This window comes from Lygodium microphyllum, chromosome 19, assembly GCF_053477565.2.
Source record: "Lygodium microphyllum isolate KBCC chromosome 19, Lygodium_microphyllum_v1.1.10, whole genome shotgun sequence".
Lineage (NCBI taxonomy): Eukaryota > Viridiplantae > Streptophyta > Polypodiopsida > Schizaeales > Lygodiaceae > Lygodium > Lygodium microphyllum.
The window spans coordinates 28,193,353-28,209,808 of record NC_141153.1 but is presented as its reverse complement, the minus strand read 5'-3'; the positions used below and the strand labels follow the sequence as shown (position 1 = coordinate 28,209,808).

Genomic DNA, 16,456 nt, shown 5'->3' with positions numbered 1-16,456 from the left:
TCCCTAGGATTTAGCATAGTTGGGGGCTCAAGCCTAGATGAGCAAGATTGGTCAACGCTAGGATTGCTTATGCTCTTGGGGTTTCCATGTTTCTCCTCAGGCCTTGCTGCTATTGTGTCATGGTCCTCTTTGGATGTGACCAGTATAGTCTTATCATCCTGTTGTGACAGTGTTGTATCCACTCTTGATTGGTCAATGCGAGTTCTGTTGTGGGTGGATTGAGTGTTGCAAGCAACCATTGATGGTAATGGTTGCTTTGATTTATCAGAACGCATGGATGCCTCTGAGGTTTCATCGCTGTTAGGAGAGATGGCAATGGGTTCATTGGTGGATGGGCTTGATGCTTTATTCCTCAGCTCTTCAGCACTCTTAGTCTTAATCTTCTTGGGGTCTACAACCATTTGCAACTGTTGTCGTTTCTATTGTTTTGTCCTCTTTTTCTTGGGCAATTGTGGTGTCTCCGTTAAGGACTCAGGACCCTGAACTAGGTCAATCATTGATGTGTTTGGTTGGGCCTCAACATTCTCTTCCTCTAGTGTGTCCTTATGGGACATGATTGCGGCTTGCTGGATAGCTTTGCTAGGTTGCGAGGGTACAGCTGCCTCTCTTTTTGGAGAGTCTAGCTCTTCAGCTAATTCCCCTCTGTTTAGCTTCTTAAGCCTAGGCTTTAGGTGCTTTGGAAGTGCTGGAGTTGTCAAGGATGTTGGTTGCGACACCTCCTCCACAGGTGAATTGCTAAGGACACGTTCTGCAAGGGGCATTGTCACGGCCAAGGGCTGTGACTACTGTGATCCCTGATTGAAAGTAATAGCAGCTAGTTCAATGGACTGGCTACTATTGGTGGATTGTGGTGTCAAGTCCTTAGGCCGATCAGAAGTGGTCGGGTCCCTTGTTGCCCTTTGAGCATTCACTTATGTAGATCGAGCATCAATTGAGCTAGCCACGGTGGATTGCCAAGGCATATCCTTGGGTCGAGAGCTACGGGTGGTGTCATGTCCCACCTCTTGGACATTTGGAAGCTTAGATGGAGGTAGAGATTGGGATTGAGTAGCCGCACTTGACGACTGCTGTTGTGCTTTCTGTGTCCGTTTATGAAAAGAGAGTGTAGGAAACTTGGGACTCCTAAGTGGCTTTGACCCTGGCGGGAAGATTTGCTCGTGGCTGTTAGATAATTCAGCTATTTGCTTTGTTGAGCATTTAACATTGCCATGAGCAATGTTGTGCCTATGATGCATGTTATCCTCTTGGAAAATCAAAGGCTCCTTGGGCACTAATGGTCTTTGTGCATACTCAATAGTTACATCTGATATCCGCTTGTTAAGCATGCTAGGCTGAGGATCTACCTTTCGAATAGTCCCGTTTGGTTTCTTGATTTCAATCGTGAGGGGCTCGGCCACTCCAATGTCTTTGATTAGAGACTTGTTTTTTCGTTTAGACTTCCTCATGTGCTTCTTCACTCTTGATACGATCTGGCCTTCAGCTGACAAAGGTGGTTTAGCCGGGGGTTTTGGCACCCAAATCCATTGGTTACCTGCGTAATACCCTTGAGCACTAGCAATGCTTTGGATAACCATCGTGGCATTGTGTTGGCTCTCCATCGATGCCTTCGTCTGTAAGGCTTGGGCTTCTTTTGTGGTCTTCTACGATGTTTGTAAGTCCAAAGCCTATCCTTGGCATTGTCTCCTGACCTTCTAGTTTCAAGCATGGCCTCGCTCACTAGATCTCTCTGTTCAGCATATGCTTGTATCAACTCTTTCAACAAGCCCTTGCTCTTGTTACTAGGCTTGCCTAGTATGTCAGAACATTCCTTGTCCTTCCCTCGAGGTTTAATGATGCCACCCTTGCTAAAGGTTGTGATTATCCTCACACCTGGTAGTGTCAAGTGTATTCTCTGTGCTACATAATCGGCCTCACACTTAGTCACCCTTTTGAAGGGTCTTCCTAGGAGAATTTCCTTTCCGCAATTAGCACTACTGGGAGGAATATGGAATAGGATAGGCAAGCTTTCCGTTTCAATAGTTACAAGGATTTTGCACTTCCCTGTAAGTGCTTTGAGGGTCCCTTGTAAGGACTAAGATTTGCATTAGTCGGTGTGAGCTCTACTTGGCCTGATAGGATCCATGCTTCATAGGTCAAGATATTAAAATCAGCTCCTTCGTCGATGAGAACGTCAACACAGTGCTCACTTTTTGCGGTGAGTTTGACGCTAAGATAAGTAAGTGGTACTATGTCTTCGTCTTCCGGGTCTTGGCTTGTAACTTCAAGTCTTCTGATACATGCCTTTGAGTCCCCAACTGCACAACTGGATGTGGATTCTCCACTGATGTCTTGGGCTGTCTGTGCAGTGCCACTCAAGGTGCATCTATCGTTAGGACTGTCATTTCTGGTCATCCTCCCACTTGTAGCTTGATGTTGTTCCGTTCTGCTTTGACTAGATGCAATCCGAATGCAACCTCTACATATTTTTGTGGTGTGGCCTTTTTGCCCTTGTTGGCTAGATTGGCCCATTGAGGTTCTAGGATCTCTGTTTATCCTTGTTCGGGTATGGGCTTTCAGTTGTTGTTTTGCAAGTGAGAGTCTATGCTTGTGTAGAGCCATTACTACACTAGGGTTTAATTTGGAGGACCTGTCGCGGCGCGCGTTCTCCCTCCAACCTACTTGGGGAAGGTGCGGAGGGCCCCCTCTGCGGGGGTCTGGGGGGGCAATCCCCCCTGGTCCACAGGGCCGTCACACTAAATACCATGCACGATTTGAAGGACCGTTCGTAGCCAAGTTTTGAATTACTTGCTCTAGATTTCAGTCTAGTGATAGATCTATGATGTGCTTTTGGCTCTATATGGCCTCTGTGTCGGTTTCGGGGTCTATAGGTCAAATATCTGAAAAAATCCAAATTCGGCCCAATAGGTCTAATTACCAGAATCGGACCTTCTGGGTGGTCCGACTATCCAAGTCGGACTGTCCGATCGGACCGGGTGGTCCGATCCTAGTCTTGGTCCGGTCCAACTGTCTGACGTTGGTCCGATCGGACAGGTGGGTCCGAGTCTAAAAATGGATCCTACTGCCACGTGGCAGGGTCCGACTGGCAGGGTCCGACGGTCAGGTTGTGTAGTTGGTCCGATCGGACCGGATGGTCCGACTCTAAGGTGGTGCGTTCGAGTCGGACGATCCAACTGACAGACGGTTCGACTCTGAGAGTCGGATAGTCCAAGTGTCCAATTCTGGGACTCAGACGCCTGGAGAGTGGTCCGATTGCGTTTGCCGCAGTGCAGTTGCATGAGCGCGAATGATGAATGCAAGCGTGCCTAACACAAGCTCCAACTTTCCAGATCCAACAAGCATAACTCAGAGAAGATTAAGAAGTACCTAGGATGATTGAGCGACAACGAAATGATCGGATCGAATCCCTTCTGCACCTGCACTCACAATCTCTCTCTCAAGCTCTCCTTAATCTCTCAACTGCGAAGTGAGGTCTTCCTTGCCACTCCTGGCCTCTTATTGCCCTGCCCCGGTCTGCATTCACCTTAACCTTGCTTCTCTTACCAGCATTTGATCCCAAATTTCATTTTTTGCCCTTCTTTTTCTTGTTTCAGCCTGTTATATAGCAAGCAGAAAACCCTTCTGTTTTCCCTGTTTCCTTGGTCCTAATCCTATCCTATTGCAACAAAAATGAAAAACAGTGGCTGAGATTGATTTACCTACTTGCCTACTCAACAACAAACCAAAATACTTACTTGTTCCGAAGATTAAACCGCCTAAATCTCCTATCTATCTCAAGCATTGGTTCGGGCTGAAAACTCTACTTCTATGCTCAATTCGAAGCGCGCAGCGCTCAAGGCTCGATTCCGTCTGTTCTGGCAACGGAACCAAAATGAAGGGAGCTTCAAGCTCAACCCCCGAGACCTACAGACCGCTTATTGGTCAAGCGTTTCAAGCCGAGCGGCCATGGCTACCTCTCACATAGCCGACACGCCCTCCCTACCTATGGGGTGTAGTGAGCTTACCTTGATGCCCGATAGAGTACCCTCCTCTCTCGTGCACGCCGGTAGCTCCACGATCCTTGAGGCAAGCTCAATCCCTCTCCAACAAGCTCCATCCTCCATAGCTGCACGAGACTAGCAAAGAATAGAGAAGAGAAGAAGATGAAGAGAGGAGATGGGAAGTTTCTTCTCCTCGATCCCTCACTCTCACACACTCACTCACTCCCTCTTTCAAGCACAACCAAGAAGGCAAGAAGAAGAGAAGAAGAAGAAGAAGAAGCTTTTTGCCACACACAAGAATGAGCTTCTCATTTACTTTTCAACTTTATATACAAAACCCTAAATCCCTTTTAGGCGGTCATCCCCTTATCCCCTTTTTTACATGGCCGGCCATGGCCTAGGTCCTTTTTCCTATTGTCCTTCTATCTTCCTAGCTTCCCCCGTCTACATTTACAAATTGCACGGGTGAGAGCCCGGCACTCTTAAAATAAATCACGGTGCGCCTTGCGCTTTTTTACAGCAGTATAGACTTGCGTTTTTTCTCATGCGCCTTTTTCCTTGATTTAGGTCTTTTCTGCACTTCTTGTGTTTCCAGATTCTTCTTGGCGTGCCTTCGTCTTCTCCTTCACTTTTTCCTTGGCCTTTTCTTCTGTCTTAGATTTTCCGGCTTTTCCACCTTGTTGTTTGAGGGTTAACAGGTGGCCTCTTGAACCTGAGTAGTCGAGGGTGGGGAAAGGTGAGACTCATGCTGAGCCAAAGGTAGGCAACACTCAGTGTCTCTTAATGGAGTGGATTGTGGAGCCGAAGTAACGAAAGGTGTTGAACAGCCATTGTCTCTAAAAGGAGAAGACTACCGAGGGGACAGTATCTAACAATCATTGTCTCTCGATGGAGCGGATTGCAGAACCATGGGTTGTCGAGGTGGCATTCCTAAAACCCTAGAAGAAGTAGAAGCAACCTCCATAGTGCATTGCACTGGTCGTGAGAAAGTCGTGGCGCTTGATAATCCTTTGTTGCTCGATAGGGCTTATTGTGCATCGGATGCATCTTATTGCCTTGAGCATAAAAATTTGAATGCTAGTGCAGAATAAACTCTGTGGCCTAGAAGGGAGAGGTGGCACATTGAGTGCCCAGGGGTAGACACATATACTCCGGTGGTGTAGGGAGCAAAGGTCCATGTCAGCAAGCATCGGTGGTGGGAGGTCCGGTGATGCTAGAAGAGGAGCACTGATGAGTGGTTTGTCCATTTGCATGTGGAGAAGTCATAGCACCAGAGTGTTAACCTATAAAAGGGAGGATGGAAGGGAGAGGAAGAGAAGGGTATCTTTGTCTCTTAGTGATGTAGCAGAAGGGGGAAAATCAAGAGATGATGCAAAATCCGCAACTTGTCTTTGCCTTCTAATGAAAAGGATCTTTGTGGCTCATTGAGCACCTTTGGCTCTAACAACACGTCAAGAAAAAGGACAAAGAGACCAAAGAGATAGTAGGGTTTGCATGGAGAAATACAAAGTGTGTACGGCAAACCCTACTGTCTTTGTGGTCTTGTAGTCTTCTTTTTTTTGACATGGTGTTAGAGCCAAAGGTGCTTAGTGAGCCACGAAGATCCTTTGCATTAGAAGGCAAAGACAAGTTGCGGATTTTGCATCATCTCTTGATTTTCCCCCTTCTGCTACATCACTAAGAGACAGAGATACCCTTCTTTTCCTCTCCCTTCCATCCTCCCTTTTGCAGGTTAACACTTTGGTGCTATAACTTCTCCACATGCAAATGGACAAACCACTTAGTGCTCCTCTTTCGGCATCATCTCTTGATTTTCCCCCTTCTGCAAAGACAAGTTGCAGATCTCTCATAATGGATAGTTACAATCGGTAAGATGTATGATCATAAAATGTTTGTATAATGTGCATGTGTAAACTAAAAGCTTAAAATGCACATATCTTTGCATAAGAAACTCATAACAACATTGTATTTGTAATGTACTTGGAAAGAGCTTTCACATGATACCCATTTGGGAGGATCCCTAAATTTAAGAGGCCTAAAATTTGGCTTAAAAAAGCGTCCTAAAAAATAGGGTTGACATTCTAAAAATAGTAAATTTTATGTTATGGCAGTGCTTACTAAATTTGATTGTTTGTATTCTTGACAATTCTCAAGCCAAAAAGGAAAGCCATAGAGAAAAGACAAGTGTTAGGATACTTGTCGCACAAACTTCTAAGTGTCCCACCATTTGTAACACCTCATGGCATGTGGTTGGACACTTATCTTGTACTACACTTCCTCTTTTTTGCACTAACTCTTCCCTTTCTTCTATAAAGGAAGCTCGCTTTACCTCATTGTACATCAATTTTCTTAGCTGTAAACTTTTGTGCAACAATTGAACATAGCCTAAAGTTGGCCCCGACTATCTCCATCATCATCCTCCACTCTATCCTCAATCCTCAATTTGTCTCCATTTCTTTTAAGTGCTCATGGCTGTAATTTTTTGAATAATTGTCATATTCACCTTAAAATTTTTGTTTTTCTCAATTTGCTTGAAATGTGAAGTCTCCAAAAGAAGAAAATATTATAATAGTTGAGCATAATACATTGTTTAGGGCTACATATGGATGAAGTTGTACCACTACAATATAGTTTGGATTGTTTATTCTTAGATTTAACTCATACAAAACAAAATCGAGTTATCAAGTAAGATATTGTCAAGATTGATATAGATTGTACATGGATGCACCTTTTAGAGCCCCTCGGCACAAGCGTCGAGGATGGTAATAAATTTGCACCACTTGTTGCACATGTCACGAAACGGACTCATCGTTACTTGTCAGGCTGATATGCATGGATGTACACCTTTTCCATGGGTAAAGTAGTCTTGTTGGACAAGTACGAACATTGATACATATGTCTCAAAATACACACGATTGCCAATTATGACACCAGGAGGGCGAGTCTAGGGAGCACTTTAATTACAAATGTACATATATTGTGAGATCAATGTCTTTTTGGGACAGATTTGGGCCTTTCTACAAGGTGATGGAGCATGAGGATCATAGATGAGCTGAGGCTGTTTTTATTGGAGCTTTGGACACACAGAGAGAACCTTCTGATGAGGATAGTAGAGGCAAAAGTAGAGACAAAGCCAATGAACTAACAACTTCTTACGAATTTTTCCAATGCTCCAAAGTCAATTTCCCAGATATAGACAACACTAACACACCATCCACAAGTTGGAGAGGTTACAGCAAATGAATCAACCATACATCTCAATGCATGGCATCCACATCCACCGAGCCCCCATTCTCCACATCCTTACCTTCAACAAAACTGGGCCATCATCATTCACGATCAGAGACAAGTACTCTTTGCCTTGAGACAGGCATAGCATTCCCAATGACTTTTATTGATCAAGTTGGTATCCTATTTGATCAGCTAGAGATTCATTGAGGGATCATTTTATATATGATAATAGCCTATGCTTGCATTAAGGATTTAAAGCACAAGCATATTTAGTTGTTTTCATTTCATTCTTTACATACGGCGAGTAGAGATGGGAGCAACTACAAATATATGTCTACGTACAGATCAGATTTGCATAGTCAAGATTCACTTTGAGAAAAGAAACTGAGGATAGATTGACCCAAGCTATGCAGCATTAAGCCATGGAGAACCAATGTATGCATATATAGTTTCAAGAGTCCCAGGTGAAGCTCTGGCTCTTTGACACATTGGTTACACCAGCACTCTTATATGGAGCTCCTATTTGTCAATCGAGCCTCTGCCATAGGAGGAGGGAAACCAGAGCAAAGAAGTCACCACTAGATAGAGGGGAGCTTTAGGATGAATGGAAGCAAATGGAGAGGTCCCTCGAGATTATGATCTCCCAGATGATCAGGAGGAATTCTATAGTGCCACATAATATAGGCATGGTAGAGACGGGAGCACCATGTAAGGTGGTTGAGGCCCTTTTCCAGATAGTGATTTTTATGCACAAGCTTTGGAGCCTCACAAGACGAAGATACTCTAGACTTGCTCTAGATTCATCTAGATACCTAGCATTGCAGGGTGACAAGAACAAGGGGTTTGTTGAAAGATTAAGTCTAGGAAGGGACATCATGGTTTACATTCAAAGGGTACCTGCTCCATAAATAGTAGCTCCATATCCTTTTGGTTGAAAGCAAACCAAATGAGAGTTTACTTTGAAAGTCACGGCTCTTGCATACCACATTAGCAAGGCCTTTTGTTTTTGAGCTACAATCACAACGTGCTAATATATCACACATGACACCAAAAGATTACACACAAGAATTGTGAACATCACAGTTTTCATATTCTTGCTTTTTAGTACACATGATCTCTTTACCTTCACTAGAATTTAAAACATGATTAAATAGCATACAATGGGAGTGGATCAAGTAACCTGAAATAGATTCCAACCACCCCATTGATCTATTGTATATTTATACTTTGCAAGGGAGCTTGTGTTCAGCTCAAATCGCTTAGGTTCAGGCTTTCCAAGATATCGTTCAGATAAAAAACCACCAAGAATTGTCCTGCATTCACAGAGATGATTAATGCTGTTACCAAAATTATATACAGGGCACTCTAAAGCTTCAGACAAGATCACAAAAGAAATTGCAAGTCAATAACATGATTTACCCATATGCAAGGATTTTGACATTGTTCTTTAAGCACCATGGCACCATTTTGACTTCAGGTCTTGTGTCAATTATTGAGTACGCAACCTGTCATTCAAAGATGGGATCATGGAAGATAATACATAAGCATTTAAGGCTTTAAAATTTTATTATTGGGTGAAATTAATCTTGTGGAAGGCATCTTTTGCTTCCTAACATACCGAGAAGTTGGTGGTCAATGAGACTGAACCAAATGCTAACCATTAACTCGGATTAAACTTCAGAATGACAATAACCATGTCACAAGAAATACCAGTTTCTGCAAGCTAATAATTATTCTAGACTTTACAGTTCAAGCTTTAAAAAGTTTACTTTGTTCATTGACTCCATGCCTACCACAGGGAAGAGCACAGTGGCCCCAGCTTCAAACCCCAATAGCTCACCTTCAAACTGGGAGCCAGCAGTTATTCACATGACTGTTGTGCTTTGGAAGCCTACAGATTATATTGGCTGCTCTCAATCAACAATTCTCCACACTGCAGATAAGCATCAGCAGGTCCCATGACCACACTAAAACTCATGGTCAATGCAGCATGCCTGTTTTTCATCTAGGCATCTCTTAAAACCCTGGACTTTCACATTCAAACATCCAAGCAATGTTCAAAACATCAATTACAAAAAACCTCCTAAAACAGCCCAAGCTCTTATAGCTTTGAGAGTCAACTATAAGACCTATATTTCCAACCCAGAGATCTTTGGATCAACTTTGTTTCTAGGTGTTTCACAAATCAGACTCTAGTTTGTTCGCTTTCCCCCAGAGATTGACTCTGGTTTTCTTTGTTCTTGAATCAAACTCTGAATGTATACTCTTTCCAAAGTCGGCCATTAAAATTCTGCCCACATTTCTTCACAATCAACTAACTTCTAAAACACTAGTAATTGTAAACAAATATGACAAGAGTATGACTAACAATTTTGTATTTCTCTATCATATTCATGGGAGGTGATATGAGTGGCTACAGATATATAAGTGGAAGGGCTGACACAATATTGTCTTTACACATCCAAGCATATTTCATTTTTTTTGACGCACCTGCACTCAACTCACCCACTCAACACAACACAAAAAGAACACACAAGATGTGAACAAAGGTATGCTCTTGTATCACTCAAATGAAAGAAAGGTGCAACATAGACACATCTCCAAATATGCCCTTCTCAAGCCACACATGTGAGGGTTCACTGTGGAGTATGAAGCTCACACATAAAGTGCTTTAATTGAGCGCACCACTACCCTCCATACAGGTGCATTTGACTCCAGCACCAATGCATTTGACTCCAACGTTCTCCACCTGTCTAGCGTGGGATCATGCTTTCATTGCATTGTTTCTTTTCCTTGCATCGTGTCAGTAGCTTTTTGAGATCATCATTCATGTCTTGGGCATCTTTTAGCTAGTCTTGGAGGTCTATATCCTTTTGCTCTTCTTGTTGGACTAGTTCATAGTTTCTCCCAGCTACTCCTAATACATCTTAGCTTCTTACATGTCAGTAAAGAGTGATTTCATAATGTAAAGAATTCACGATTAGAGATGGTATAGTGTTTTGTTGAAGTTGAGTTTCCTCTTGCATTAGCATGTCATAAATCCTATCCGTCTAACGCAGCTCTTACTTGCATTGATTGTAGGCATGGAATAAAGCTTCACAGCAAGGGATAGAGGGCCATAATCATCTATTGTTGCTGAAGGGACACTACTGGATATGTTGAAATTCCTTCATCTTGTGCTTTTGATTTGCCTAATAGAGGATGCTCTAGGGTACCTTTAGATTTACTTGGCATAGGAAGAAGGATGTCAGTGCAATTTTGTGCCCCCAAAAGGGGATAATAGAATGATTGATGTTCAAAGCAGGACAAAGGGACGGCGGGTTGGTTGATGCTTTAGACAAAAGTGACAATGGGTATAATGGGATCAAAATATTGAAAATGGGATGTCAGTCAACAAATCTTCAACAACAGAAGAAATCAATTAACAAAGGGAGAGTTTAGGCTGAGGTTGAGGAATGAGGAACAAGGATGTGGGTTCAGTTGGAGAGAACAAGGATTAGAGAGTTTAGGCTGAGGTCGAGGAATGGGGAACAAGGTTGTGGGTTCAGTTGGAGAGAACAAGGATTGGCCAATTGAATTTATGACAGTGCAGTGCTTATCTAGTGAGCAGTTAGGGATTATGAATCTGTTGTTAGGCTGCTTAGATTGAGCACAAACTCCTGCTAAATGTGAGGAGCCCAATTTCCAGCTTTCTTGATACCTCCAACTTAGTAAGATTTCATATGGAACCTGATTACACTTGCTGCATACTTTTGATGGAAATTACTTTTACTGCTTTTGCAAAATCTTCCATAGCATGTTACCAGCTCTCAAAGGGTACATTTTGGCTATTTGCATCTTAAGTTCTGAGCTTGATAGTCTTTAAGTGTTAAAAGTAATTTGGATGGCTTCAAACCTGAATGTACATGTAGAGCCTCTTCTACAAGCTTTTGACTAGCTGAATGGTCCTTTTGAATAGGTAGAGGTTTCAGTTGTATGACTTGGGATTAATTGAGAGAGGTTATGAGCCCTCCTATGGGGACATCATTGGAAACACTGTGAGGACTTGGAGCTCCTGCATGAATGGATATGCTTAATATGGGAAGTAAGAAATTAATTAGTTGTCTTGGCATCCACATACTTCTGCCACTCTGGCTAGGGTTGATGTCATAGCGAATCCGATCGCTAAGTTTTCCTGCAGTGCAAAGGCTTCTCCTTGGAGTTTGTAGGGCGTGACCATCAGTTTTTTTTACAGAAAAGCTGCTCGGTTTGGGATTTCTGGATGTAGGGATGACTTGTTATAATCATGTCTTGTGTTTTCACTGCCTGCTCATGTAAGCATTGCCAACTTCTTCACAAGTTTGTGAAAATAGAATGCTTTAGTGCTGAAAGCTACCCACTTGTGACTGCACTCTTTCCCTTTTGTTAAAACCAGACTTTGTTTTTTCAAGTGTACTCTCATGTATAAACTAGATACAACAGGAAGGTACTATCCGAGACATCAAGACCAAAAGTTCAAAGGAAGTAAATGGTCTAGACAGAGGTTGAAGAAAATGCAGTGCGCCAAGAAAGCAAGGAGAACATCCACCAACTCATTCATGTCGAGTTGCCAATGAAGAAGTCCTTTCAAGCGGACTATATGACTCCCCACTCCTGATGAACCATCAAAGATGAATGCATTCCTCAAAGCCCATGTGTCAACAACCCCAAAAGTGTAAGAAATGAACAGAGCACTTTCATATCAGCCTGCATAGGATCCATGAACTCAGAATGTCCAAAGACCTAGTGTTTTGGAAGCATCGATAGTCCAACCACTCGGAACCAGGTGGCCGATAGTAGTGACCAGACCTTCCATGCCACCAAGCAAGAAAGGAACCAATGGTGGGCGGTTTGTACAAAATATCTGATAAAAAAACAGCAACCGTTGGAAATCTGCTGCTTGGAGAGTGCACAGGCGTTTGTTAAGCCAGCTTGTCATCACCACAAATTCCACCACGCTCGACCTTTCTAGAGATCCCGCGTAGTGTTGCCCTCCTGAGCAAGCCAATCCTCATCGCATATAAGCAAGTGGTATGTTTGATTGACTAAAGCACGGCCCAAATGCAGCCAACCATTAATCATTAATCACTATGTGTACCTCCTCCTTTTGATGGTCTTTTTCCACCTCCTTTTTTGTGTTCTTCTTCACTACTTCTACCACCCTTGTTGTGTGGCCTCAAGCTTACTGTCCACCGCTTTGGAGATTTCCTCCTTTACCTTCTTCTCGTCTAGTGCTCCTCAATGATACAATCTTCTCTTTCCTCGTTTATGGCAGTGATCATGTCCTCTTGGATCTCTCCTTCTCGTCCAGTGCTCTTTAGTGTTACAATCTCCTCTTTCAGTGAAGAAGAAATCTCCAACGCAGTTGACATTAAGCTTGACGCCATGCAACAAGGGTGGGTAGAGGTAGCCTAGAAGAACATAAAAAGGGAGGTGAAAAAAGACAATTAAAAGGAGGTACACATTGTGAATGTCACATTTGAAGAAGAGAGGATGAGACAACAAAGGCGACTAAACATACGGGTAAATGGCTTACCTAACAAGGAGGGCTCATCGCCCAAGGAGGATGGTAAGACGTGCATATGCCTTGGATACAAAAAGGATGCCCCTTTACAAAAGCCTCAAGAGTTTGGAAGGACCTACAAAGGTGCACACTCATCTTGAGGTTTCAAGATGAAATGGAGAGGATGGCCTTCATGAGGAAGAAAGCTGTATTGTGCGGACTTTCGAGGGATCCTATCTACCTTGACAATGACCTTTGAAAGATACAAGTGAACCATAGGAACAGAAACAACATAATCCAAGCTAGGAAGGAGGGCAAGAAGGTAGTGTACAGCAATGGCTGAGTCATCATTGATGGCAAGGCAATTGAATAGGGATGTGCAGCCTATGAGGCAAACACTTCAAAGATGTGGTTGACAATATGAAATTGCAACAGCTCATTATGGACACACCCAGGGAGGATGGAGGATCATGAGCTGATTTTGATCATAGAGACACACTAGAGTCCCGAGAGGGGATTGCCCAAAGTATAAGGATATGTATGGGAGTCCACATACAGGAGTTGCACAAGACATTAGAGCACCACTCGAGGATCAGGAGGAGTGGTGGTACTAATCAGGCAAGATCTACAAGATAGGGTCCACATCATGGCATGAGATCCTGACGCATAATACATGTGGATCACAGTAGAAACCTCCTGCAGGCAGCTGGGTGCTATATATTGCCCTCTGCTACTTTCCCCCGCAGGGGTCGAGATATGTCATTGGGGAGTACCAACAACAAGAGATGGAGCTTGTTGGAGGAGGAGAGTCCCCTTTTAAGACTTATCAAATGAGGTTGTACACTATTCTAGACAACAGGGAGAGATTCTTCTATTAGGAGATTTTAATGCCATGACGTAGAGCAAACAATGTGACACATGATTTTGAGGATCCGAGGAGGCTACAGGTGATGGATATAGAGGAGACACGCACATGCAAGATATCCACTGATACTGGAGGAGATAGTACTCACTACAAGTAGTGCCTCCTAGAGCCAGGGTTGCGACACTATCTCATCATCTACAACGGGATGAAGAAATGGCTTGGATGCAAAGCAATAACTTGCTTCTAGCCCACCGGCTCCAGCACAGTAGATTATGCACTAGGCTCCATCAAGACGATGGAACTGGTTAATTCCTTCACCATCTCCTATTCAATCAGAGTAAATTATACCTACCTATCCCTCACCCTATCCTCCTCACCACACCCACATATTCCAGCCACTGCCCATACCCCACCCACTACTTTCTATTTTAGACATGAGCTAGTGGACATATATAGCCATCATATATGATGGCCTCACACAATTTCACCATAAGGTATGCCCAGGAGGACTTTCAAACATGGTATCTAGTACTATTGGAGTGAAGCAGGCATGTCCTCTCTCCCCCACACCCTTTGGTCTCTACATCAACAAGATAGAAGATCACATCACACAATGATGCAGCGATGGGGTGGAGATAGTAGGTATAATTGTCCCCACTATGCTTTATACTGATGATATTGTTCTGGTCTTTGAATTGCAAGAAGGTCTATAGCAACATCTCCACGCCCTTCATGATTTTTGTATATAGCATGGATTGACGGTTAATCTTGGGAAACCAAGATCTTGATCTCCCACACATCAGCCCCAATGAGGAGGAGATTAGTCTTCACTCTAGGAGCTGGACACATGAAGGTTGTGGACTCATATGTCTACTCAGGGATCACTTTCACTACATCTACTAGGAGATTCACCATGGCACATGCAGCCAAAGACCGACTCATATGAGGGTATGCAACATTGGCCATGATGGAGAAACAATGCCACCACGCACACTTTCTAAGAGCCCCACACACACAAAGATGGCTATTTGACACATTGGTCACACCAGCCATGATATATGGTGCACTTATTTGAACCCTTAGCCTATCTACATACTTATGGACACAGATCAAGACACCACAAATCATCTCACGAGTCATCAGCAGCAACAAAGCATTTGTACCACACGAGATTATTAAAGTGAGTTTGTTGCATGCCCCATGATGATGGAGGCCCTTTTTCAGACCATCAACCTCATAGACAGAGTACGTGATATGCATCCAGATAGACTGCCTAGGGGGGCCTTCAAGGCCTCTAGGCAACTAGCTCAAGGTAAATCATATTTTGATATTATTTTATATGTGTTGATGCGACACAAAATCTAATTAATGTTTGTTGGTATTAGGTTTCATTCCCCATCATCCATGGGTGTGCTTGTAATGAATTCAGAACATTACTTGATGGGCACAATATGAGATGCAAGCTTCCATTTTCAAGAGAAAGTGACAAGAGCAAAGGAGAGAATAAGGCAACATATGAAGATACTGAGAATTTGACCCAAGGAGTCACAACTTTGCGATCTCCATGACATTTAGGCAAACCTTTATTTTGTCTCTAAGCATAGTTATAGTACCCACAAAACCAATCATCTCCATTATTTTTTGTAGGATTGTTTAATGTGCATTTGTGTGTCTTATCTATGTATGTCTTAAAGAATGTGGAGTCTGCAAATGTTCAATGTTTGAAGATTTTCTTTACCCTGACTCCCCCTTCATACACCTCTTCCACATAGAGAGGAACTTGGTCATGTGACTAGATCTCTACCAGTTGTACATACAGCATACATGGCTATCACCTAGGCACTCCTTCCCCTAAAGATTTCTTACGACAGAGACCACTTTATGAAGACTACCGTGGATGACTTCATTGAGAGACCTGGATACCTAAATGTATGCATGCCACATGAGAGACAGGTAGCCATTGGCCACCTTAGGGTATATCCTCTCACCAACTTGAGATCAAGACCAAGAGAGCAGCCCACATCTAGAGTTGAGTGGATCTATAGGTTATGTCAAAAGGAGGTAGAGAGTGAGGAGCACTACATCCAGATGCAGAGCCTATAGCACACTCTAACCTAGATATCCCATGCTATTTGGAGGAGACGCCTTGCTTAGACTAGTTATGGATCCCCCACACAAGCATCACTTGGGCCAGTTCCTAGTTGATATTCCAAGGCTCCACACATCACTACTACAGGCTGGCACTATGCAGAGAGGGGAGCATCAATCAGAGCTTACCAATTTCTTCTAGATAGTGACCACAAACACTGCACCTACACAAAGCTGAGGAGATTAGAGCAGCATGCCACCCATGGATATAGGGGTACCAAACACAAATGCTACATTAGAGAGAGATGAGGGAGATCTGCGAGCGACATGAGCTATAGGTAACAAAGTTGAGGGCCTAGCCCAAATGCTACCCTCGTACTATTTCATCTGGGATGTATGGCATACTCTACCCACCTATCCTGATCGGGTGGAAGTAGATATACGAGTATCATTTAGCCACACAACTAGACGTACTATCTCATCCTCCCATTCTATCCCTACATGAGTACTATTTGTTTTTGTTCACCACTTTGGCTCCTTTTACAATATATTACTTCTAGCACATCACATTTTGATGTCCACTGATGATCGACATTGTATATGATTTTCTCTCATTGGCCAATTTTGGCCTCAATAGAAGTTAATCTCTCTCTCTCTCTCTCTCTCTCTCTCTCTCTCTATATATATATATATATATATATATATATATATATATATATATATATATATATATATATATATATATATGTATGTATGTATGTATGTATGTATGTA

At 43.0% G+C, this 16,456-nt stretch overlaps 1 protein-coding gene across 4 annotated transcripts in view; it reads right to left on the bottom strand.

Moving 5' to 3' along the window:
- Positions 1–16,456, bottom strand: part of LOC148019684 (uncharacterized) — a 64,029-nt gene that overhangs the window by 21,141 nt on the left and 26,432 nt on the right. For all 4 annotated transcript variants that reach the window (XR_015694862.1, XM_087699815.1, XM_087699814.1 and 1 more), the window contains exons 6-7: positions 8,628–8,713; positions 8,389–8,521 (exon numbers count right to left, since the gene is read on the bottom strand). Coding sequence is in view for 3 of the 4 variants with exons in the window: in XM_087699815.1 (XP_087555941.1) it covers positions 8,389–8,521; positions 8,628–8,713 (219 nt within the window). In the remaining variant the exon portion in view is untranslated. The remainder of the gene's footprint in view (positions 1–8,388; positions 8,522–8,627; positions 8,714–16,456) is intronic.